Below are 27439 nucleotides of genomic sequence, written 5' to 3' on the forward strand. Positions count from 1 at the left end.
AAATATTTTGTCTGATTTTCAGGCATTTCTATGATTATCCCTTTCTATTTCCACGTTAGATGGAATGTAACCTCCTTTTGAGCCTCTCTACCTTCACCTGACATTCAGTTTCTCCTCTGCATTTCAGTAGATTTATGTAGCTACGTCCATCATAGCCCGTGCCTGACACATTATAGATAGCTGCTTTTTTTTAGTAAAGCTTTTCCTTTTTATTTATTTATTATTTAAGTGTGTTTTTCTAGGACCCATCAATTCCAAGTCAAGTAGTTGTTTCAATCCAGTGGTGGAAGGCGCAGCTCACACTGGCCCATGCAGGGATTGAACCGGCAAACCTGGTGTTATGAACATCATGCTCTAACCAACTGAGCTCACCCGCTGCCCTGATAGCTGCTTTTTAAAATACTTTTTCTGCTACTGAGGACAGCATCCATGTATTCTACTGTAACCTCTTCTTCATATCGGCTCACGTGGTGCTGTGCACAAATTAGATGCTAAAATGAAGAATTTCCCCTTGAGCCCTTAATTTAAATACTTATATATATTCTTGATTTATGACATGTAATGATATTTGTTTCACAGATATTTACCTGTTCACAACATTGTTAATTTTATTACTTAAGATATCACGTAATAATTTTTATATATGTGATTGTGGAAATTTAGTTTTTCTTTAGTTTTTCTTTATGTATATTCAATGACAGGTTCACAGAATTTACTTGTGGTTGTTCACTTACAACTAAGCAATTTAATTCTTATTCTAATAATGAAGAACTTAATGAATTTAATGAATGAAGTAGTTACCTTTTTGCAGGACAATTAGATTCCACTTTTCTTTTCTCGTAAAATTGATGAACTCTGGAATTTTAGAGCTGAATTTTAGTGGGCATTTTATTAAACTGCCGTTATTTTATCAAAGAGAATAAAATTCCTGTCCTCTGGGACTTTTCTGGAACTAATTAGCCCTTAACATGTGAGATATGAGACACTTATTATCACGTTGTTCTCCTGTCTGATTTTTAACTTGACAGGATATTACTGATTGATGTAATTTCTCTTTCTGTATGTGACATCAGAGTGATAGTTTATTGCTTATGATTTCACCAGGGTCATTTCTTTTAATAAGGATAATAGTATAGGAAATGACTGAAGAAGATCGCATAATAGATGAACATTCACAAGTCATCTTTATTAAGTGTTCATATTTATATTCTATTGGTGGAAAGGAAGTTTTAAGGCTAATGATTATTCCCTTTAGGAATGTTAAAAATATAGTTCTCTCTTTCCTACCTAGGTAAGGAAAGATTTGGAAAGTATCTCTCAAAGCAATATATTAAATCTTCTATATTCGTTCTTAGACTCATCAATAAACACTTTATCTTTTTTTGTCTTAAGAGAATATATAGCCAGCAAAAATAAAACATTAAGAATGGATTGACTATTTTGAAAATATTTTAGGTGATGTTTACATTTAAAGATGACTTAGTACTACAAGTTAAGGATTGATTTGAAGTTAGATGATCAGGTTATTGTATAGGAATTTAACTAGAACCATTGTGTTTTAGAGATTGTAAAACAAATGAATTTTTAAAAATAATTTTACTGTTCACTGGGGCACAGTGATTATTGCGGAATAATGATTTTCTTTTTGTCTGTCTTTGATGTTTTGTCTTTCTGAATATGGACCTGTTCCCCCCAAAGACCCAAAGCATAAATATTTCTAAGAGTTTTTGGTCTTCTTTTATACAAACTTTAATTAATAGTTCTCTCACTTTCTTTGCATTTTATGTTTCTTCTCATGTAGAAAATATGTTTTTTTCGTGCTCAGTAATGGATGACCCTTGGAATTTAGTGATAAATGTGGGTTAATGTTAGTTATCATCATTAATTTAACAAGCTCCTCTGGTAATATGTTTTTCACTTTTAAAAAAATGTATCATGAAGCAAAGTGTGTTTCTCTGAGGAACAGCAATAATTATACTATAATCATACACCTCTCGGGCATAAGCATGGGAAAGGTACAGACAAATGTTTCTATTCCTTTGACATACTGATTATTTTATAATATCTGAGTATTTCCATTCCAGTCTTCTCTGCCACCACTATTCCATTTTATCCCCCTATTAGGCTGAAAGAGGAATAATAGAATTTTTCTTGTGTGCTCAAACATGGTGCTGGTATTTTTATGATGGTTCAGTATATATTTCAACTGATTGTACATTTCCTGTAGTAGGAAATCAGGATGGTCTATTAGCCTAAGAAATTGATATAATAGAGAAAATGGATTTTTTTCCCTGAGATCTTTTGTTCATGCCTTTCCCAGCTCTTACCGGACTTACCAGCTCTGCTCCCCACCCTCCCTCCTGAAATCTCCAATTTCAACTTCTATTCTATTGCTACTGATCATTTTGTTGTGTATTCTTATGTGTGTGTGTGTGTGTGTATGTGTGTATGTATATTATTTTTAGAATATTTAAGCTAGAGATGAACATTGTACTCAGTGTTTCAAGGACTGTATGTAGTCACAGTGCCAACACCACAGACAAGGGAATTTTGTGAGTTGTTAACAACGGCGTCTTGTCAGTTGTTTGGTCAATTACTTAGTATAAACTTTTCTCGGAAGCTGGTTTGTGAGTTATTGGTAGTAACTAAATATTGGAGGACGAGTTACATAGTTTTATAGAGCACAAGCTTTAGGATCAAACCCAGTTACAATAAAATCCCAGATGAATCGCTTGTTATCTCTTCCCTTGTACAATTTATTTATTGTGTCTAGGCTGTAAATTGTTCAAAATTGCCTCAGGCACTGTCTGGCAGCTAAGTGCTCAGTGAATTGCAGTTGTGTGTATTTTTCCATCTCGTATTTGCCATCGTGTCCATAAGTTTGATTGGAGTATGCACGTTGGATAGGTGGGTAGATTCAAGGTGGTTATTAATAGTTTTGTATAAGAAATAGAAATAAAGACAAAGCAGGCATCATTCTGTTCCTGGGGATCACATGAGTGACTGAAGAGATTCTAAACTACGTAGGGCAGTATAACTCTTCCTAATCAGCAGACTGGAGGACTTAGCTGTGGTTTGTAGGCACCCTCACGGAATATATGACTTTTCTTAGCAGGATTCTGATAGAAAATGAATGTATTGAATGCCAACTCCATGTTAAAACAGTTCACATGTTATCACCTGACCCCTTCAAATCGGCCCTGACTTTCAGAAAAAGAAGAAGGGATGCGGGAGGCTTATGTAATGTTCTCAGAATCACAGAGTAAGTGATGACCTGGGATCCAGCCAGAGGGGATAACTGGGAATAATTGAGGGTTTATCTTTTATGAAGATAACTTAAGTAAATAAGCACATTAATTTGTTTAACTTGAGAAGTTAGTATGCTCTGTGTATGTGGAGAGTGTAACACTCTTCAAAAGAATGTACTCTTGCAATTAAAAGCAAAAAGGCCAAAATTTAGCATTGCAAAATGTAGCTATTGATGACCAATTTATGTATTTTAACATAAGACTCAGATTCTCAATCTGATTCCCTTAAGGTAAAAATCCCCTTTCAAGAGAGTATAGTTTATAATATATATTTTCACTGCATGAACTTACTTGATTTCAATAATTTAATCTTAAGTTGTTCTCACCCGAAATCTAAGGAGAAAACATATTGGAAAGTGGACATAAACTGGTGCATCAACAATTTGGCATTACAGTACAACTATCACCATGCTACTGAGTTTGTCATCTATAAAACTTGGGATGAAATCCAAACCACGAAAGTAATATTTAACTGTAGTAGCAAACTATACAGTGTTACAAATAAAATACCCTTGATTGTTTCTGTCATTTGTACACGTGGAAAGACTTTTGTTAGTCTGGGTAACTCCTGGTTTGAATCCTAGCTTTAACCGTGTCACTCTTGCTTGTTGGTACCATTTCATAATTAGCCACCAGGTGAGGGTCCAACTCAAAGCTTTCCTTAAGAGCAGAACCTACATTGTGGAATTTATATTACTCTTATATGAAAATTTACTGTGATGCTCCAGTTGCTTCTTTTTACTTTCAATTTCAGTATCATTAGTATACCTCCTAAAAGCTATTCTCCTACTTTGTTGAAAGTCATATTTTAGAGAGCTCCATTGTCCAATGAGGTAGCCACTGGCTAGATGTGAGTATTTAAGTTTAATTAAAAGTAAATAAAATTAAGTAGTTTTCACTCATATTAGCCACGTTTCAAGTGCTCAGTGCCCATATGTTGTTCCTGGGCCACCATACAAAAAGGCTAGAGGACATTTCCATATGGTACATGGTTCTGTTGGACAGTTTTGCTCTAGACTCTGAAGCTCCCCGTATACCACGTTTCCCTGAGAATAAGGCCTAACAGGAAAATAAGCCCTAGCATGATTTTTCAGAGTGATATCCCCTGAACATAAGCCCTAATGCGTCTTTTGGAACAAAATTTATAATAAGACCCAGTCTTATTTTCTGGGAAACAAGGTAGTAGTCCTTCTTTAACAATTGTGTACTTGTGGCTAGATTGTATTGTATTATAAACATTTTGCTAATTCAAAGTTGGTGACACAATGTATCTTGGAAAGAAAGTATAATAAAAATAAACCTGTTGCAAATGTACAGTATAGTGTTTTACCTATATTATGGACTAAAACATCTTAAGGACTAGCTTGGAAAATTAACTGTTATTTCTTATTTGTAATATTTGATTCCCCTCTAGAAACATTATCCTCAAATCTCAAATCCATGTAAAATATTCAAAAATCTTTATGAATAGTGATTTCTGCTTTTACATTTAATCACATGAGCCACAGGATATAAAATAATGAATCATTTAACATGTTGAAACAGAAGTTGAATGTTTTTTTCTGAAATATTTGGTTTAAGCATTAGGTTTGACATATAAAAACGAAATAATGATAAATGGGATTTATATTTGTGCAGGTAAAATAGAAAATGAAATTCAGAGCTGGACAGAGTGACAAATCAAGTGGAGTAAAAAAGAAATTACTGCTAACCAGGCTCAGGGTAAAAAACTGATCAGAGACTTCAGCCTATAACAGATAGAAAAGCTAAGAGAATGCAAATCAGTTTTATGATTTAGGTTCATTTTATTTCAGATTTAGAGAAGAATTATACTATTAAATGTTAAATTACTAAAGCAGTATTTCTTTGGTGCCTTTAGAGTAAATTATAATGACTTCATATTTTTTTGTAGTATCTTCTAATGTATTTGAAACTGCAATGATAGCATGTTTTAATACTGGAGTTGACCAGAGAAAGAAGTGTTTTTAAAAATAAATTTCTCTTTTACTTGTTTCCAAGATTCATTTATTAGAGGTAACAGCAGTTTTTTATATATATATATATATATATATATATATATATATATATATATATATATATATATATAAATCTGTTGTTATTTAGGGGATTAGTAAACTGATTTCAGAAATGGACTTTATATAAATATCTCTAAGCAAAATGTTTCACCTCTCCAACTTAAATTAGAAAAGCAATACACTGCAGCCCTTTGATTGGCTGGCCTCCCTTCTGCTCTCACTTCCTTCCTTCTTACGTGAAAACCTGCGTGTGGAAGGCATACTACATGTCACTTGCTATGCTAGTTACTGGTGGTAGCAAAGATGAGTCCATTTTTCCTATTTCTTAGGCCATCGCCTTGCTTAACACCATCATCTTTTCCTTGAACCCCTGCAGTAGTGATATCCTTAATATTATTTCTGCTTCTGCCTCTTGTTGTCCCACAAACCACTTCTCCCCCCAGTTGTCACAACATATTTATTTAGATCATAATTCACATTATATCACTCTTATACAAAAGCCTGTTCCACTACATTTGGAATTAAAATCCAATCTCTTTTTCAAAGAACGGAACTTAAAAAATATTTCTTAGGAAGCTATGTCATCAAAAGTATAATTCAGAGAGTAATAATATAATCTGTAGGCCTAAAAGAGATTTTCTAAATTAGACAATTCATGCGTTGATAAATACTTACAAAAATTCAAATATGGAAGTCAATGAAGACTAAAACTTCTCCTTTATATAATTTTGTCCCTTTCATTTTAATCCCTCTCTCAATGTGACTACAATTAATTGAGTTTATATGCTTTAAGACCTTTTTCATTGAAGTTACGTTCATGTTGTACATTTGCTGTCTGTCTATCATCTATCTGTCTATCTATCTATCTATCTATCTATCTATCTATCTATCTATCTATCTATCTATCTATCTAGATATCTAGAAATATAGAGATGTAGAGATATGTTTGTTGGGAAAACAAATAGGCTGAAAATTTGAGCTATGACCAGCCTTGTCCATTTACTTCAAGATGCCTTACAGATAATACCATAGTTTTCTGCTTTTATATTTTTCATAATGTGAAAGTTTTGGGGAAGTCCTGAAGTCTAGGTTTCCATCCTCTCTCTCCTTAAACATCTGCCTCCCAATACCTCTCCCGTTTCCTTTCTTGTCCCTGGTAGGCTGTTCTACTTACAGTGGATTGATCTTTTAAAAGCACATGTCAGACATTGAGGAGTCTACCCAAAATCTTTCCATGGCTTCCCAACACACTTAGATTAAAATCCAGTTCTTTACCATGGATCGGACCCCTGTCTAACTCCATACAAATTTGGCTATTGGTCTCTGACTCCTTTCCTCTGCCCTATGCTTCTGGAATGTTCCAAGATTGTTCTTGTCTTATAGTCTCTGTGCTTGTTATTTCCAGTATTTGGAATGGCATTTCCCTCCATCTTCGCATTCAGGTCTATGCTCATACTTTAGCTTCTCAGAGATTTCCCTGATCACTCTGTCTTTACCTCTGTTCTTTAGCCCCTTGCCTCCATAGCACCTTGTCATCATTCCATGTGTTTGCTTATTGTCTTTCTTCCATATTAGAATGGTTTTCATGAAGTCACCAAATTTCTCTATGCTGTTCATCTCTTGTGCATATTACGTGCCAATAAATAGTTATGTAACAAACAAATGCATATACTGTGCTACAAGATTCAATAGATAATTAAGCTAACATTCTTATTTTCTGTTTATCTCATTTACTTCCTTCCTATTGCCTTGGATTTCTCTGAATAATTAATTACTTTCAGTATTAACATGGGCACTTAAGGAAGAAGAAAAGGAAAGTATATATTCAAGACCTAGTTAATCCATTAACCAATTAAGCCATGTATGATTAACTGTGGTATCATTGACTGTGTAAAATATTTTCATCTTTTTAACATAATTAAATGTAAGTTTTAATTATTACCTTGCTTGATTTAACATTATGTACTGTTTTATTATATAAATTTTAAGGGATTTCCCAAAACCTCGTTTATTTTTACAGAAGAAAAAATGCAAAAACTGTCTATATAAACAGCTAAACTAGTGTTATTTTAAACCTGAATAAAAGCATTTTAAATAAAAAGGAAATTATTTTATTTCCTGTAACATTCCTCCCTGTGCATCTCCTCAAAAGATTATATTTAAATAATTTTCAGTGGTCCCAATAAATTTCTAAATGAAATATATGCTGAGTATTTTTCTTTCTCCCAAGATTTGTTATGAGCTTATCACCAGTAAAGTTTAGGTCTGTTTAAAAATCAGAGAACCCTTTGATTGTTGAGAATTGGAACTTTGAATTAGATTAGTTTATAAACTTCGTTGTTGTTTTTTGCTGGTATGCAGTATAGAGACAATTAAAGATTATTTTTCACCACTATTCAATGAAAACTGGATTTAACACAGTAACAGTAAAATTAATAAAATGTTTGCATTGTATTATACCAACATACTGTTATAAATCTTAGATTAAAGACTATGATTATGATATGTTTAGTCTCACATTAAGTTTATCTAAAGTCTCTTTAATATCATTTACTTTAAACACTGTTGCTTTGTTAGTGAAATTTAGGATTTAAGAAAAAAATGAACAAAACACAAGTACACATACATTTTTCCTGGAGATATAATAATACATACCTGCTCTCTCCATAGTTATGTATATGAAGGTAGGGATAAAATTGTCTCATATCATTGTACATAGTCAGTGTGCAATAAATATTTCTTGACTGGCTGATTGATATCCCAGCATGCTTAGGTACAATTTTAGATGTTTGGTTCTTATGGTGAGATTCCAGTCCTTCAGTCTGGTTGTTGATCCCACAACGTCCATTGTCAGGTGCAAGGGTGTTACAGTTCCTTCAGGATAAAGGGCAGACTACTGCTTCTGGAACAAAAGTCCCTGCAAGATAGGTCCTCTCCTCCTATCTCCAAGGCCTGATCTTCTCCGTTGCCTTTTTTCTAACTATCCATGAAAGTTCTATAAATTCCTTTTGCCAATAGGACAAAAAGTTTCCTGTTGTCCGCAAATGGACCTAGTTTGATTTGTAATACCTTTTTTTCTCCCCTCTTTGTTTGCCTAATGATTTAAACCTCTACTCTGGAATCATTTCCTGTGTGAATTATTGTCTGCTTTTCCAGATAGAAAATAATTTGCCAACCCTTCCCCTTGTTGTAGTTAATACTCTACGTAAGTCATAGATCTTTACCTTTGAGAAGGTGTGACTCTGTCTTTTATCCATCTTTGTACTCCTGATACATGTACTCCTGGCTACATGTACTCCTGGCTAAGATGTTTCATGGGTGCTCACTACATGCTTGAGGGATGAAGGATGATTCCCTTGGCCAGAGAATCACTCAGAGGTCGCTTTCTCTGAAGTCTTTTGCTTTTCCCCCAAGTGGAGTAATTTTCTCTTTCCTCTGAATTCTCTCATCTCTGTCTAACTCTGCTTTATCTCAAATAACTGCTCCAGTTATTTCCTAACACCCACATCTCTTCTGCCACATTGTGACTCTTTTGAGGACAGGAATTAAAAATTAGGTATATCTCTTTTATAGTGTCTATCAAATATTAGGGCCTTAATACATTTTTTTGAATAGATAAATGAATGGCTAATTGTTTTAAGTTTTCAAAAATTAGCGTTTTAATACAGACATGTATGTGTAAAATTTTAGCTGCGTACCTGAAAAAGAAAACCCGTGAATCCAGTCATGATTTCATTTCCATGCAAAGAAAATGGTGTTGAATAAGAAGACTGATTCTTAGAACCAACCCTTTTTTTACTAACGATAGAAGTAAAACAAAGATTTTCGGTTCTATTTCTTTACCTCTGAAATGAGGTAGATCAGCTTAGATGAGTGGTTTTCACCTGGAGGGGCTGTGTGTTTGCTTTCCTAACAAGTCCCTAGATATTGCTGATACTGCTGGTGCCAGGAACATGTGTTGAGACCACGGGCCTGGTCTCTCTAAGGTGTTTTGCAGCCTACAATTTCTATGTGATTTGTTGATACTTTAATGCCAATATGTAGAAGCAGTACAAATTGAAGTAGTTAACTATCTCCTGAAATCTCTGAAAAAGGCCTTTGGTTTTCATAAACTTCTGGATTCATTTGAGTGGCTGCTTTAAGTCACTTGAGGTCAGTTTCTATTCTTCACTCCCTTCATTAAAGAAGGCCCTTGGTCATGACAGTGTTTTATCACTTTCCCTCATCTATAGCTAAACCCTGACCATAAAATTATGGCTTTCCCTCCTTTCTCCATCCCTTGTCTCAGTGAAGATAGAGTTTCTCTTTCCCCATCTACCTTTAAAGACCAATTTTATTCCATTCCTTTTGTATTGTCTGGGTAACAAAAAATGGTTTATGAATCAATCATTTTTTAATTTAGTTTCAGGCTTTTGTAATTATGCAGAATTCCAAGGTTTCTTTCTCATTATTATTGTGATTTTTAAAATTGTCTGCCTCAAATAACCCATTTTTATTGATTGTCAGACACCCAGGGGGTTATGCGTATTTTTCAAAAATAATGTTGACTTTATAATATGGGAAAATATATAATTTTCCTTCTTTGATAACCAAGGTTTCAGACTTCAGTGCTAGCTAACTTGACTTCTGAATATTCCAGATACAAAATATATTTCTTAAATTTTTAGCAAAGAAGTAAGTCTTAAAGTAAGACTGTCTTTTGCTGATTTGTGACACATGCTTCTTTTATTAAATATATCACCAAATATTTGAGTTGCTGTTCTGAAATGAATTAAATGTAGGCTTTTAGTTCATTGATATTAAATAGATTTTTTTAGAAAAAATTTTTAGAAATTTTTTTTCTAAACTTTTTTAGAAAAAAGTTTATTGATATTAAATAGATTTTTTTAGAAAAAAATTTATAGAACAAATAAGGCAAATATGTGTGTGCATATTTATGCATCTGCACCCATTTTTTAGCAGTGCTAGGTTGTCTAACACTATTGTACTGCTAGGATATTTTCTAAATGGCTCCATTATTTTTTTCTGTGGAAGCTGACTGAAGTGTATTGTCCAGTATTTCCCCGTGTAAATACTTCTGAATTTTCACCATACTTTTTACTAGCTACAAGTACTAACATCTTAAATTATATAATAATAGCTAGTTGTATTTGCACTATTCAATCCTTATAGCTAAAGGTATCATTGTATATGCCCATTTACTTGTAAAATAAAATAGGAAAAAAATAGTTTATGGAGGTTTCTCCCCAACACACTAAATTCAACTGTGAGTACACAAACTGGTTATTCTAATTAACATTGAGTAAAAATCTCTCCCCACTCTAATCCTAACCCTATCCTTAACCCTAACCTATTTTTGATTAATATGTTTGCATTTGGGGTATGAAAGCTCCAGTTTAATGGCCAGTGGAACTTTACCTTAATGTAGATTAATTTGGTTATACAACCTGTTCAGTAGCAATTAATCATCTGGTTGACTTACAGCTCTCTTTTCTCTGTAATATAAGTGCATACTATCAACAGATTTCATAGTAGATATTCTGTGTGATAGTACATACAGGTTGTACTACTAATTTTAATTTTCTTAATTGAGCTCCAGGATCATAAATTGAAGCTCTTGAGACTCATTTAACTTTGGTGAGGAGCGGACTTACTGTGTTAGTTTGAAAGCAGTTTTTCAGATATAGCTGTGCCAGTGATCTACTTCTCTCTGTAAGATCGGACTGTTAGTGCTAAAATTTAAAAGGTTCTGCCTGTGGATTGTAGGAAGATAAATGACACATCTCTAGAAGTGAGGAAAAATAGTCCTGTAATTCAGTGTCATGTTGATAGAAATAGCAACCTTAACCAGTCATCTTTTATTTTTGGCTCAGACAGCTAACTATAAAATATAACCCAGATGGTGGAGCTATGATAGTAAAGATACAGAAATGACATTTTGCTGATGAATTCGCTACCCTTTGCTTCTCCACTTTCAGTTTCATACCAAACCCTTTATGGTGTAAGTGCTTGCTTATGTATCTAAGGGCAGACCCACAAGATGAGAAAAAAAATGTTTCGAATGGCATTTTTCGATCATGATTATTTCAGTTAACTTTTGTTTCATTTCCCTCTTCCAAATGCCTTTTTCACTTTTCCTCTCTTTTGCTAACTAAATTCATACTCTAACCTAAATTAGTCTGTGCCATAATAGTGGGTCCTATTTAAATTTATTTCTGCATACATACCTTTTTAAAGGCATTCAGAATACCGTCTTATGCTCTGTGTGTCTGCCTATCTCAGAATGGGGGATGTCTCTAAAAGGAGTTGGACATGTTATTCTGTGGTCTCTGGTCTCGGCCAGCTTCACATACTAGGCATTGAATTGAAATGAAAAAAGGAATCACAAAAGGGTACTTTAATGATGTGGGTGTCAGATTGTTCAGATCGTTTTGTTGCGTTAGAGATTAGGAAACGGGAAAGTGGTGAGTGTGTGGTGCCCAGTTTGTTGTAGTATGAAGAGCTAAGAGGTGTTTCCTCTTGGTCTCCAGCATCACTGCCACCTGAAGCTGGCTTCTTGCTTTATTCCTCACAGGCTGGGTTCTTAAGGCACTCCCTATGATGAATCAGTCCCTGAGGAAGGACAGGAAAGGGAGGAAGAGGTTGGCATTTATGGAGAAACTCCTAACTTGTGTATAACCTTCTTTAATCCTCATGATGACCCCAGCACAGAGATTTGAGTAGAGGTCTGTGACTTACAGTTGAGGCTCGCCTGACACTGGCTGTGTGTGTGTGCACGCACGCATGCGTGCATTTGTGTATATCTCTGTTATCATAAAGTATCAAAACCTTTTTGAGAAAGCAGTATGTGCATCCCTGAACAAAGGAATCTAAAGATAATAGAGAACATGCGAAGAAAATAAGATCTCCTTTTGCATTTATTTTGTGAATGTCAGAGATGAAAAGTTTGAGTCTCTCTTAGTCACGTTGCGGAGTCATGTGCTTTTATACACGTTAATCTACATCAATAGCTGCTCAAATTAAAAAAAAACATTAACAGCATTTTTGCAAATGCAAGATTTCATGAATAAAAGTTAATTTAAATAACTAATAAACAATTTTTATGACCTTAAACATTTTAGCATAAGCTCTAAAAGTGATTATTCTTAGTTCCTTTATTTAGATCTAGATATTTTTGGTGATTACATTAGGGATAGTCAACTCTGAGGGCTAATTTGAAGCATAGGAATGTACTATGCTTGCATATTCATTTTGGTGTGGAAACTTCTGAAAAATGTCTTCTTTGGACTGTTCTTTTGTACAGTATATTCTTGTGTGAAATCTCTTAGGTTTTATTTTCTCCGTTTGATGTATGGCCCTGCATTTTTGCTGTTTTCCTGGACACTGCCCTGTGCTTTGACTGATGTTCTGTCGTTTATCAGGCAAACACAGTATCACCCTGTAAAGGCTTCAAGTTGGATGGATGTTGTAGTTGTTTTTCATGCAAGTGCAGTCTTGTTATACCTAATATTGTCATCTGTGTTAGATAATGTGGCAGTTCCTCTCATCACTGAGGCAATCGGCAATGCTAAACCTAAGGATATTTTTGTAACATTGACATTTCATTCAGGAATACGTGACTACACTGTACATAGAATTTGCATTCCAAAATCAACTGAAGTCACTGCTATGTTATTATAATCGCATGTGGATAGATAGATGGCACTGTGTGTGTGTGTAGGAAAGAAAGCTGCTCAGCAGCAGCGTCTGTTGAGTGGAAGACCTTTTCGCTCTATAGAAAGCCTGGATATAGTCAGGTAACAGGGTGTGATTTTAGAATCCCTAGAACCCCAATTATTCTCAGCAGACTGCAAAGTCATAAGGTTAAGTCTTCACAGGACTAGTTCTAAGAAACTGGCTGTAATCAATGTTAAGACATCGTAAGGAAAATAACTGATTTTGAATTCTTATGTACCTGTAAGTATGGGAGGTGTTAAGGATAGCTAAAATCTGAATTATGAAAGGGTTTTAGATGAAGAATCAATTTGGGCTTTATTCCATGTCTTAACTTCCTTCCATATATAGTTGGCATATAATTAGAATCCCCTAATTACTCTTGCAAGCAGCTTTTTAAAGCCAAAGAATGAACCAGTTATTTCTCTTGCTTACATATTTTGCCTATGTTCCCTTTGCAGTTGCAGGTATTTACCTCCTTCAGGAACTAAATAAACAAGTAAGCAGCCAGTAGGCAAGGACTGCAAAGAATGCATTCATTTCCAAGACCACCCCCCCCCCCCCGATCCAGCCTTTATTAAAGGCATTTTCACTTGTTAGACTCTTAGAAATCAACTGTTACATGAGTCAGTAGGCAAGCCACCCTGCCATGCAGAAGTCTGACAGGGAGGAGCTCCTTTTCTCTAACCATCTCAGGGAATCCTCATTAAGAAAGCAGAATTCCAGATTGACAGTGCCTGTGAGAGGAGCTACAGAGGGTGACAGTGGCTGACAGTTGTGCACTGGACTTTCGTAACATCTGTCAGTCATGTGTATATTAATATTAAGTATAAACAGAAATAGAATATTTTCACATTTGAAAAGAAACTAGATTCTAGATGTTGAAGTTTCCACGTAGATATTTGACTTCCTCAGTACAAGATATTCTAGGAGCTCTAAGGAGAAGTTTATCCCTTACAGCATTAACTATTCAAGGGAACTCATGTTTTCATGATTTCTAAATTAGCTTGGGAAAATTATCTGGAACTTTCTCAAGGGGTTGCTATTTTATTATATCAACAACATTTTATAAGTTAGGTAAAAATTAAACACTTTTTCCCTTAAGACAAAACTATTAACTAGAATCCACTGATATTCCATAGTTGTTTTCTGTAGCATATTGGAACTCTTTCCGGCCCCATCTTTAAACAGGATTCTTGTGGGTCTTTGAGCCTGTGTGGAGTAAAACCAGTTACTGCCCTCAAAGAGCTTATATGTTTGTAGAGGGGGATAAACTTTGAAAATGTACTTATACAATTAACTCTAATAATAATCATGCTCTGTTTATAACTCACATCTGAAGCTATTTCTTACCAGTCTTTAAAAGAGAAGATATGAATTCCCACGTGACTTAGGATCAGGTCAGTGGAGAGCAAGTACCTCCATTCCTTAGAGTTTATTTCCTTTCAGCATGCTACCATCTTTACTATTGCCTTCTGCCTGAGCCCAAGGCATTTTCTTCTATTCATTATAAATGTTAGTACTGGTGTCAGAATTGCTCCCTTCATTCCTATGGCCTACCACCATCCTGATGACGTCAGTTTATTTGTGGAAAGTCCCTTGTTAGACCTTTCACCTCCTTATCCCCCCAAACAGATTGCCTTATTTTGCCTCATTTCCAGAAATCACCTTCCTTATTTTACCTCATCTCCCCAAATCATCCACCTTATTTTAACCTGTTGCTCTGATTAAGCAGATCTTATACTATCTCAGGAGTGTTGTAACTTTACATGTAAGCATCTCACAGTTTGGCCATAACATAAATTCATCTTCTTCTATTTTATTCATTTTACTGAGATCATCCATCAACATCATGGGGGGCCGGGGTGGGGGGGCAGCACCAGTTCATCAAACCATTAGTCTTTTGCCAATTCATCAACTTGCTTATCATGTCAAATTTTGATTGCATCACAATATTTTTTGTTACATTTGCTCTTTCTATAAAATCCTTGCTTGCATTTTTTTTCTGTCTACTTTTAATGAGCTTAAAACCAAGCAAATTACAGTATGTTAAAAAAAAATCATGCCTCATGATAGATTGAGATCACTAGAAATTCACGGACTCCAACTTCAGATGATGTCACAATACTCATGGATATCCTCTCACATTTTTCTGTTCAATTTCCATTCTCATTCTCTTTATTCCACTATAGTTGACTCTTCCCAAACCCCAGCTACTCCTCCTTTTCACTAGCCTCCCTTATAGCTGAGAAAATTGAGGCCCTATAACAGAAACTCCATTATCCACCAATTCTACAAATTGATTCATATCTTCATTCATCCTCTCTTTCTTTCCTCGTGTTATAGTAAGCGTAGAACCCCTCCTGTGAGCTATGATTTGGATCCTGTGGTATCCTGTGCCACACTGACAGTTATCAGTTTTCTCTCATTATACTCAAAGATCCCCTATCAAATTAGATCATCTTCAACCTCTAAACATCTAAGCCTTTCCCATTTTAAAAATAGTAGCAACAAATATTGGAACACTTCCTTTGATTGTATATCTTCCGTCCTTGGTTAAATGTCTCCACCAATTCAGGCAAACTTCCTGTAGTTTTTACACTTGTTTTATACTCTGTTCTCTTTATCATCATTGTCCAATATGGTTTCCATGTCTGTTACTTCATACAGATAGCTCTTCCTCTGCTTACTATTAATCACAGTGGCACATAGGAGTATTTTTTTCTTCTAGCTTATTGAGATATAATTAACATATAATGTGTAAATTTATGGTGTATAATATGTTGATTTGATACATACACCTACGAATATGTATTGCACAATGGTTACCACCATAGTCACTTAATTACCATTTCTTTTTCTGTGGTGAGAACATTTAAAATATACTCTCTTAACAACTTATAAGTATGTAATACAGTGTTGTTGAATATAATCACATGCTGCCCATTAGATTCCTAGAACTTATGACTGGAAATTTGTATTCTTTGGTATGACATCACTTATATGCGGAATCTCAAAAAGCTGAACACAAAGTAAACAGACTAGAGTGGTGGTTGGCATTACCAGGGTCTGGAGTTCGTGGAAAATGGGGCAGATGTTAGTCAAAGAATACAAACTTCCAGTTATAAAATGTATAAGGGGGTATTTTTAATCTCTTTTTTTCTAGCTTGGTGTTTGATCAGCATTTGGTCCTGACCTCTTTTCCACTTTATTGGCTTTTATGACACATCATTTCCCTTTTATGTCTCTGCATACTTTCCCCCTTCTTCCCCCAACCCCTCTGTCCTTTTGCAGGTTCACCTTCCTTTATCATATCCAGGGAGAATGTATGGCAAAAACAGAGAAGGTGACCTAGGATGGATCCTTGAGAATTCAATGCTTAACGTTTACATAAGAGAGACAGAAATCAATTATATTTAATGATGTTGACATAGTTTTGTTCATATGTATTATGCAGTGTGTGTGTGTGTGTATGTGTAATTTGTTGTTGTTCAGCTACCATCTGTTGAATGTCTTCTATGTGCCAGGTACTATGATTAAGCTTTCAAGGACACAAAGTTGAGTCAACCACAGCCCCTGACTTTGAGGCCTCATTGTAACGAGAGGCGGAGATGCATGTGGTATAGCAGCAATTGGTGTGGATGGAGCTGCACCCTTAGGCATCTTTGTTTGTGTTACAGATGACTGTTTTATTCATTATCAGAATTTGGACCTAGATATTTAGAAATACCTTTTGACTTTTGTACATTTATTCTTTGAAGGCAAACGTGTAATTCAGTTAGAAGTTGACATTAGCAGTGCTCAATGTTTAAAAATTCAAATCACAAAAACACAAATTTAAGGAGGTTTATGGGAATAAAATATCAGTTTATTATTATTATTTTTCCAAATTGGAAATGGAGCTTACATTTTTTCCAAATTGGAATGGAGCTTACATTTTTGATGAGAGAGAGGGAATGGGAAGAAATTTTATTTTACTATATTGTCCTTTATGAATGTTTTCTTCCTAGGGTGGCAGTGGTTCCTTGTAACACAGAGCACTTACTGTGTGCCAGGAGCTGTGCTAACTGGTTCATGTGCATTATCCCATTTAATCCTCTCTTAAGCCCGGAGGTGGATACTAAAAGTTTCCTTTTGTAGAAAAAGAAACTGAGGTTTTGATTTTACATAAATTAAAGTGACATATGTTTTTCTATAAGTTAAAGATACACTTAAAGAATGTTAACTAAGTGTATATCTGACTTTGGAGCCTACACTTTGGAGCCAATGCTAGTTTTGACATTATGATATATTGGGAAAAAAACCCCAAAAGGATTGCAAAGTTTTCCAGATTTTTCTCAAATCCATAATGTCTTGGACTACGTGGTGTTTCGTATGTAATTTAGTCATTTTACATATACCATTCAAACTTCACAAAAACCTGTGGTGCAGGCAAAGCCAATATTCCCAGACGAGGCTACAGAGACACAGATAAATACATTCCTTGGGTTACCTGTGACAACGGAGAAACAGCTAGATCCTAGGCTTCTTGACTTTCCATTATAAGGGTTCACTTTCCATTATATGACTTACTTCCTCTGCATTAATTCAGTTTACCAAAGGATAACGTTGTATTTGTTTTTTAGGGTTTGCCTCCCCCATCCAATTTAATTTAACTTTATTTCACTTATTTAGTTAATAATCCAAGAATGTTGCTAGAGTAGCAAAAATTTGATTAGAATCATTACCTTCAGTATTTCAGGTAATGAAGTGGAGTGAAAACAGCATGAAAAGCAGAGTCCATTTATTTTGTTCCCAGGCTGGCCTCCTGGATGGGTTAAAGTTGGCATCTGGTATGGCTTCCATCTCGCTCTTCTTCTGGGAAGCTCTGGTTTGACTACTTGACACCAAGCATTAGATCTGACCTGAGCATTAGTCCAAGCAAGCTTTGTGTAATTAAGCTATTGAGATTTGTTTCCCCTGAGTGGACAGAAGAGCCTTACAAGGTGAGGGCTCTGCTGAAGTGATAAAACTGATTAGATCCTTAGCAGTAAAGGAATCTGATCTTAGAAATTTCCTTTAGCTCTCGTTAATGAGCCAACGACAATACTTAGCAGGGAAAATGAGGTCACTAAAAAAGAGAAACATTTTTTTTTCTTTAATAAAGAATGATTCTTTTAAATCAAGGCCAAAATATATTGTCCAGAATAAAGCTCAATTTAAATGAACAAATAAACTTTTTCTCAGAGGTGTAGTAATCATGTTTAAACTCATCACCTATGGCGAGCAAAGGAAGTTAAACAATTCCAAGAAGGTAAAACTAAGATAAGCCTAGAAATGAAAATAACTTAAATGCTGACTACAACAAAACTGAAATAACTAACAATGATTAATTATACAGATGTGTCGTCTATTCATAAAAAGGTATCCCCCTACCCCCCAATACCGTGTTTCTAACTTTTTCTTTCTGTTCCTTCCCCTTCCTTGAACTACATTCAAGCAAATAAAATGTATTTTCCTGGGATACACTTGCACAAATCTCACATATTAACAATGTTTATAATCTTATCTTTTGGTTTATTTAGCACTTTTATATATGGTACTATTTAATCCTCATAAAATATTAGAACAAAAGTTGCATTACATCTTTATTATGGAGTTGGAACTTGGCTCTAAAAGGTTATTTGATTTATTCAAGAATTTGTAAACAGGAGAGTTGGGAGTCAAGTACAAGTTTTCCTTACCCCCAAGAAAGTGGCCTCTACCACAGCTGTTTCAAGTTACACATCATTTAAAGTCTGATTCTGCCCTGTGTCTTGCTAAGCCTTTGTTCCAATATTTAGAAAGTGATGTGACAATTGTTTTCATATCATTTACATTTATGTTAAATTAAATCATATGCATATGCACACACATACACATATATTTGTGTGTTCGTAGGTTAGCTATCCTTTCATTGTGAAGCATTTCTCTTCCCACAAATACTTCGCTCTATTGCTTCTCAGCTTCAACTTGTCCCATTGAAATCAGTAGTCGTAAAGGGCAACTTTGAAGTAGAAAAAAGGAACACGGGAGAAAGTTTATGATGGGAGTGGATGGATGGGAGATGAACCATTCTCCCAGCCTACTGTCCTAGCACTATTGATGTCCGTGGCGGAGTGGGGGGGTGGGGTTATAGAAGCATCTTATGAGGATGAGAAGGGGGGATGCTGATGATACCGCTGTTTAGTTACTATAGTATATAATTTGTGTGTCTGAAAATTACATTAATTTTTTTGTGTATTTAACATTTTAGTCTTTTAAAGGAAATTTAAAACCCATTTAAAGGAAATGATTTCACTGTGTTTGCTGCTTCTTTTTTTTCTTTCTAAAATTAAAGTTTATTGGGGTGACAATTGTTAGTAAAGTTACACAGATTTCATGTGTATAATTCTGTAGTACATCATCTGATATCACATTGTGTGTTCTCCACCCATAGTCAGTTCTCCTTCCATCACCATATATTTGACCCTGTTTTCCTGTGTTTTCTTCTTTATCTTTATCTTTATTATTATTATTATTTTTAATTTATTGGGGTGACAATTGTTAGTGAAATTACATAGATTTCAGGTGTACAATTCTGTATTACATCATCTATAAATCCCATTGTGTGTTCACCACCCAGAGTCAGTTCTCCTTCCATCACCATATATTTGATCCCCCTTACCCTCATCTCCCTCTCCCCACCCCCTTCTTCTTTATCTTGAGAGGCAGTATAGTGAAGTTCATGGAAGAAAAGAAACTAGAGGCAGATTGGCTCGGGCCCCTTCCTGGCTCCACCACTTGTTAGCTGTTAGACTTTGATCCAGTTACTTAAGTTTCTTTTAAATTGTGGATAAAAATCATACCTATCACATATGATTGTAGTGAGGATTAAATGATCCTGTGTGTTGAGGGCAGTTAGTGGAGGGTGGGAGGGAGGTATGGAAGGAAAGAGAGAGAAAGAGAAAGAGAAGCAACAGACACTTATGTGAACGTGCATGCTGGTTTATGAGTCTCATGTATATAGTAAGTGTTCCATAAATGTTAATTATTATCATCCATCAGTAAACCTTCTGCCTCTCTACTATAGTAAAGTTGTCAAAAAGTTACCAGAGACTCCTACTGGTTAATGCCATTTGACACTTTTTTTTTTTAAAAAAGATTTTATTGGGGAAGGAGAACAGGACTTTATTGGGGAACAGTGTGTACTTCCAGGACTTTTTTTTTTCCCCCCAAGTCAAGTTGTTGTCCTTTCAATCTTAGTTGTGGAGGGTGCCGTTCAGCTTCAAGTTGCTGTCCTTTCAGTCTTAGTTGTGGAGGACACAGCTCAGCTCCAGGTCCAGTTGCCGTTTCTAGTTGCAGGGGGCACAGCCCACCATCCCTTGTGGGAGTTGAACTGGCAACCTTGTGGTTGAGAGGATGCGCTCCAACCATCTGAGCCATCCGGGAGCTCAGCGGCTGCTCAGCTCAAGGTGCCGTGTTCAATCTTAGTTGCAGGAGGCGCAGCCCACCATCCCTTGAGGGACTCGAGGAGTTGAACCGGCAACCTTGTGGTTGAGAGCCCACTGGCCCATGTGGGAATCGAACCGGCAGCCTTTGGAGTTAGGAGCACAGAGCTCTAACCGCCTGAGCCACCGGGCCTGCCCATTTGACACTTTTTAATTCCAGTTTTTTTCTTGATCTCTTTCCTGTATTTCATTTTTTTTTAACCACAGCGTACATTCATTTTTTTTTTAAACCAAACTCCCAAATTTCCACTTTGTTCTGTTTTTGCACAACTGCCGCAAGCCTCACTGTCTTCATTTTCCCATCGGAGGCCCTGTGTCTGTGCTGAGCTAGAACCACAACCTAATCCCAGAATTGACAGATGTTCTCATGGGAAAGGATACATGGCTGGCGATCATAGGATTACTGGAGAGACTTTCCTCCTAAAATTTGTGTTCATAGAGATGCCATTGTTTATACAAATATCTGATCTTTTAAAATTATGGTTATTGTAATGGATCTGGCCTTTTCTAATGCTTTTGGTGGGAGTGTTGACTTGCCTGAAACCTCCTGATAACTTCTTTTCCATCCTTGACCGTTGTGTGTGAATCACACTTTGTTGGCTTTACTTCTGCACGCTGTCTTGTTGCTTTCCTTTTCAGTGGTTTTCTCATCTCTCTTCATGATATATCTCTCTATTTATCTCTTAAGCATTAACTCTATATGTACCCTGGGCAAATCAAATTTTCAGTGTCTGAAATGTACTTAGTTATCTTCTCCCTCAAGTTTGTACCTTTTTCTTTATCACTAATCCTGGCTAGGAATGCTGATAGCATCATCCATCTAGTGGCCCAAGCCAGGAATCAGAATTGTCCTATATTTCACTCAAATTAATGAGTCAGTAAGTTCTATTTTATTTTCTTAGTATTAATTTTTACCTCTTTCTTTCTTTTTTTTTTCTTTTCATTTTTCTGTTTCCACTGCTACTAGCATATTATCTCGCTGTGTATTTCCAGTCTTCTTTTAGGCCATCCCTCATCTTATAGCGACATACCATTCTAATAGACCGATTTGATTATATTTCTCACTATAAACATAAATTTCCGTTACATTTCTTAAAATGTTTCACAAAATATTCCAACAAATAATTTATGTTTCTCCACAAATAAAGGAGACCATAGTCAATTAAAATGTTGAAATGTGGCATGCTAAATCTGTTTTCTCTTGAAAAGTCATAGCACACGTTGTTAAAAGAAAGGCTATATGAAGTCCTGCTATTGACTTTAACAGCAAAACTCTACAACATGAGCTTATTTTAAACATCAGAACTTTTTCTATTTGTTTAATCTATACGTATTAATGTGGAACTATTACAGGATTTACTCCTGACATCACTTCCATGATATTCAAGTTCTTCCTTCCATCCCTACCTCTCTAATGCCATCTCTTCCTTTATGAGCCTTTGTTACCATACAAATTACATTCACTTAGTTCCCCAAACACACCACTCTATTCTATCCTATTGTGTATTATTCCTTTTGCCTGTAATACCACTCATCTATCTGATGACCTCTGTTTTGAAAAACTCCGCTATTTTGAAAACTTTGAACATTTGATATCTTCACTGGTTAGCTTACTGCTTGGTATATTGTAGGTGCTCAATATATGTGAAAAAAAGTAATAACAATAGAAAAAATCAATAAAAAAATTTAAGGATATAAGATTTGCTGTATCTGCCTATTCATTCTGCCTATAGGTTGCCCATTCAGGAAATCTAGCAACACTTAATAGTAGTTACTTAAAAAAATGTAGTGAGAGCTGCTTGATCTCAGTGATTTAATTGTTCTTCAAAAAACATTATTTTGTTTACCTGTACAAGATTTGGGAAATTACATTATAAGATAATTTTTTAATTCTTCTAGAACAAGAATCAAATGAAAAAATTTTAAGCATTTTATCGCTATTCTTTTTCTGCTTTGAAAACTCCTTATAAATGATTGCTGTAAACGTTTTCTATTTCTTCCTGACAGGTAATATTTGAAGCCGAGGTCTCAGGAGGGAGAAGTGGTTATATTGCCATTGATGACATCCAAGTATTGAGTTATCCTTGCGGTAGGTTGTGATTAAGAATTTTATTTTACTTTGTCCTTTCAAACTTGTCTTACATTGGCAGTGACTGTTGAATGTTTATCACTTGGTCAGGGCTGTCTCTGTTGTTGTTGTTACTCCTAGCCTTCTGTTTAGTTTTAGAAGAACACTGAAGTATTTCTAGAGTTTTTAACTCAAATAATTTTCAGGCTTGTAATTGTACACATATTAAATGATTATTTTCATTATTTAATTAGTGAGAACACAATACATATATAAATTAAAATGTAGGTAGGACTTGTTCTATCTTTTGATATTACTAAATTTTCTCAGGAAGCAAAGAAGAATAACAAATCAGAGTTCAACTGAAAGGAAAATAAAAAGCCTCACTAACTAAAAGCGGGAATGAAGAGAATGAATTAGTTCACCTTATTTCAAATTTAGAACTAATATTTTTATGTCATAATAAATATCTGGTTAACCCATATTAAACAGCAAAGCAATATGAAGCAAACATAACAAGAAACTCACTTTATTAACACACAGTTTTGTTATGTTAGATGTACATTGGTTGGTCCTCACATGGTATAACTAAATTTGTGTTTATACCACATTTCCTGAAAGACAATTATTGCATGCATTCAGTAGAGCTAGGCATAAAACAGCTGGCATACATGCAAACTTTACCAATATTTCCCAAGAGCAGCATTTTATAAAGCCCATGATTTCTAGACGATCTGTTCAGTGCTCCTGGTAGAAATTTTCTAACACATCATAAGCAGCATGCCCAGGGGGGCACCACCCAGGAGACAAGGCTTGTGCTCATGGTGGATGGTAGTAAATCCCTAGTTTGCATTAGAGTCACCTGTGGAGTATGGCAAATCTCAGAATGCTTGGACCCCCTCGTGTTCTGACCTAATAGTAGGTCTGGGCGGGGCCTGAAAATGCACATTTCTAACAAGTTCCCAGGTGATGCTGATGCTCCTAGTCTGGAGTTCACAATTTGAGAACCACTGTTCTAGCCTATGTTCTGCTTGAGACATCCTTTTCCCCACGTGCTTACTGAGATGAGGCCCTGCAGAAAGATGTAACCGACAAGGGTCAGATTCCTTATTCTATGATGCATAGTCTATGAAAAAGAAAAATATCTTACTCAAAGATCAAGTTGGCTTACCAAATTCTTTCAATCTATTAGTATATGAGAATGATGTTTCCATCTACTCTCCATTTACATTTCTTGAAAGAGAGATGTTAAAAAAAGCTTTCATGAGTAAAAAAATTACAAAAATTACAAAATATAAATTGAGCACAACAGCAGTTTCATTGTGATGTGGTCCTCCACGAGCTTTCTTTAACCCATTGAGACTTAGCTTTTCTTGTGTATATTTCCTTTCAATTGAAAACGTGAATAAGTCTCAGTTTTAAAATGTGATTATAGAGAACACTTGTTTGACAGTCATATAACTCAGGGATAGGACATGTTGACTGCAGTCATCACTTTTTGTGGGTCTAATATTTCTTTTGGGCAACTTTCTTAGAATTTACTATAAAGGAATGTGACATGGATTTAATAGTAGTTAAGCTGATACTCTATTTGAGAGAAACACACGTATCTTCTTGTTCTTTGAAGTACTAGAGGATTATAGTTATTGAAATAAAAAAAAAAGATTTAACTGCTTAAAGTGTAGCTTCCTAGTTTAACAGCCGTGTATGTGTCAGTATTTTAGGTGTCATTATGTGTTTTCATTATATTTTTCCATTATGCTTTGTTTTGTGCCTATTTGATCTCTTTTGCCTGCTTTGACTTGTAGCTGTTTTATTATTACCCATATTGACCTTGCTATGGTAGTTCTTCAGCATAATTGTTGAGTGCTCACTCTGTATAGAACAGTGCTCCAGCAATTACGGAGCAATAAGTAATAGAGCTACTGAGAAAATAGAACTGTGAGAGTGAGAAAGGAAATGGTGCCTTTCCGTGCAAAGAAAACTCCATTTTATTCCATAGGATAGTAGTCTTGGCCAAAGGTAAACAAGTATTAACAACCTTACTCTGTTGGGAAAAAGTAGCATGGCATGTTTTCTTCGTGTGAAAACAATGAGTTTTCTCTTGCCTTCACAGATAAATCTCCTCATTTCCTGCGTCTGGGGGACGTGGAGGTCAATGCAGGCCAGAATGCGACGTTTCAGTGTATCGCTACAGGGAGAGACGCTGTGCATAACAAATTATGGCTGCAGGTGAGCACAAGTTGGCAGCTGAGCTAAAGGGCTCAATGGATTCTAAAAAAAATTACAAATGTGCTGTTTATACATCTCATTCTTCTCTCTTTCTGTGTGTGTGTGGGGGGTGACGGGGGAGGGAGAGAGGGGTAGGGAGTCTGTATAGATATGATTGAATTGGCTGAATTGGCTGCAGATTCAGTTCAGATATTTCTATTTTTGAAATATGAATAAATATATAATTAATAAGTATTTGTACAAATTGCTAATGAAACCTATTTTTTCTCTCATTGTCAAACCGTGAAACACAATTTTTCTAGATCCATTCAATGTAGGAATCACACGAAAATTACCTCATTTAATATTTTGAAAACTCACCTTATAAGAGCATAGTACTGAAGTAGGAAATGCCATGCTCTGATAAATTTTTTTTTAAAGTATTTTAAGAAACTTTTGTGAGTATTGCTAGAAATATGAGTTGAAAGAGAACCAATTAAATTTTTTTTCAGAATTTTTGTGTATAAAGGTTAATCACAGATCTGAGGTCAAGATATGTGCCTTTTATATATAATTTCCTCAATAAATCTGTATTTAATAAATTGCCATTTAGCGTACATGTTGGGGATAAGTAGTATATATAAAGATCTATAAAAGAATCATCAAGAAAACAATAGACTCAGAAATGTGCTATGTTTTCAGAGATTATCAATCCTGGGGCAGTGGGGGCTGAAGGGCTTGTGGGGGTGGGAATGGGAAGGAGCTAAGAGCAAAGCCATGAGGCTGTTGAGCAAAATATTTGAAGCTAAAATGTAAGTAATAATATTTTCTGAGCACATTTACTATTTTTATTATTTTGGTTCCATTTACATCAGAATGAGGAAAGGGATTTAATTAGAATTTTAAATTCCTGAGAATGTCAATAGAGACCAAAAAGAAAAATGATTGTTAGATTATGTTAGTTTCTTGAACATAGATATCAACATTTATTTTACTGTATCTTTAGAGAGGTTAAATTAGTGTTTAGGATAATCATTAGTTTGCAGGTGGTTTGGGTCATGATTATAATAAATGATTATTAAAATCATACCTAGTATAATGTCTGATATTGTATTAGATGTTTTAAATGTGTCATATCATCTAATTCTCATGATACAATTGGATAACAGATGTACTTCACATAAATCTAATTACTAGTACTTTTATAATGTATTTGATTTGCAGCTATTAGGATACTATACTGAATATGTGAAAAGGAAATGAAGCCCCTTTATTTTTTTCTGATTATGCTAATTTTCCCTACAGATATTAAAATATAAGAGAATTCTTCCTGGAGAGCAAGTTGTATAATTTGTACCTTCTTTTATCAGCTACACATCAAGTCAGAATCTCTCGTACTTCTCTCTCTCTCAGCCTAAATAATAATTTTAAAAATACTTTCAGACGTATTTTGTAATTATTTTTCATTTAGGTAAGAAGATCAATTGGCATTTGCATTTAGTTGTGATCCAGATAGTCTTGCCTTGTGGAACTAGAAGCTCTGCAGTCTGCCCCTGGTTTTATGCCCCAGGATTTAATGTGACTTAAAATAAAAAGGGTTTTGTACACTCAGACACCAGCTGCCCTCTGGCAACAAAGGCTTTCTGGGCCTGCTGGTCTGAGTGGGTTGCAGTCAAAATACTGTTCATTTCTGTTTCCTACTTTGTAGATTGACTCATTTCATTATCGTTTCTTAAAAATTTCCTTCTGCCATTTTGAAACAAAGATGAGAGAGAAAAATATTCTGTGATACTTCTCTTCTGATTTCTTTATTTCTTCTCTTCCTTATGTTTACATTTGTGAAGGTATATTTGCATATTTCTCTTCATTTTGACATTGAGGTTGCTGAAGTCCTCAGCAGTTTGCATAGTCACCTTATTGATGAAAAAGGTTTTCTACATTTCTCAATAATACTAGTTAAGTTACCTTGACTTATTCTCTTAAATATTCTTCTCCATGTTTTGTAAATATTGAAAAAAATTCAATTACTTAGTTTAGAGATGTTTTCAAATGAGTAAGACTAGTTATTATACATGTATAAAATGAGTCAATCAGAAAGTGTCCAGTGACTTAAAAAACTATCCATCCTTTGCTAAAAGTAGTGGAAACATGATCATGTAGGAAGAATCTTGGTTCCATGATGAATTGATAAGCCATCCCATACAAATAGATGTCAAGTCATTTTCTGGGTGTAAAACAACTTCCTATAAATCAGGAGGTCCAGTTCTTAATTCGAACTTTAATTCTAACCTTTAACTCGGATAATCCAGTTAATTCTGTGGGCTTAGAGAATTCATTGAACTGTTCTGAGCCTCAATTTCCTTGTCTATAAAAGGAGATGTTGGATAGAGACTAAAATCCCTTCCAGCTAAGGATGCTAAACTAGGTCTTTATACTATTTTTGATGACCTGAAACATTGACTTGATTACCTTTTTTTGTTTGGTACAATAATATAGAATTTTTGTGTTATTAGTTTTATATGGGAAAAAATGTCCATTAAATTAAGTATCACTGTGAGAACAATTACTTGAAATATCTGCTGATAGAAGTAAGAA

The 27439-nt window shown here is 35.0% G+C and overlaps 1 protein-coding gene across 20 annotated transcripts in view; it reads left to right on the top strand.

Moving 5' to 3' along the window:
* The window catches only part of PTPRK (protein tyrosine phosphatase receptor type K), a 511921-nt gene that overhangs the window by 239857 nt on the left and 244625 nt on the right, over positions 1 to 27439 (top strand). For all 20 annotated transcript variants that reach the window (XM_081044250.1, XM_081044264.1, XM_081044263.1 and 17 more), the window contains exons 4-5: positions 22573 to 22654; positions 24750 to 24865. In XM_081044250.1, coding sequence (XP_080900376.1) covers positions 22573 to 22654; positions 24750 to 24865 — 198 coding nt within the window. The remainder of the gene's footprint in view (positions 1 to 22572; positions 22655 to 24749; positions 24866 to 27439) is intronic.

The sequence above is a fragment of the Rhinolophus hipposideros genome, assembly GCF_964194185.1.
Source record: "Rhinolophus hipposideros genome assembly, chromosome: 3".
Classification (NCBI taxonomy): Eukaryota; Metazoa; Chordata; class Mammalia; order Chiroptera; family Rhinolophidae; genus Rhinolophus; species Rhinolophus hipposideros.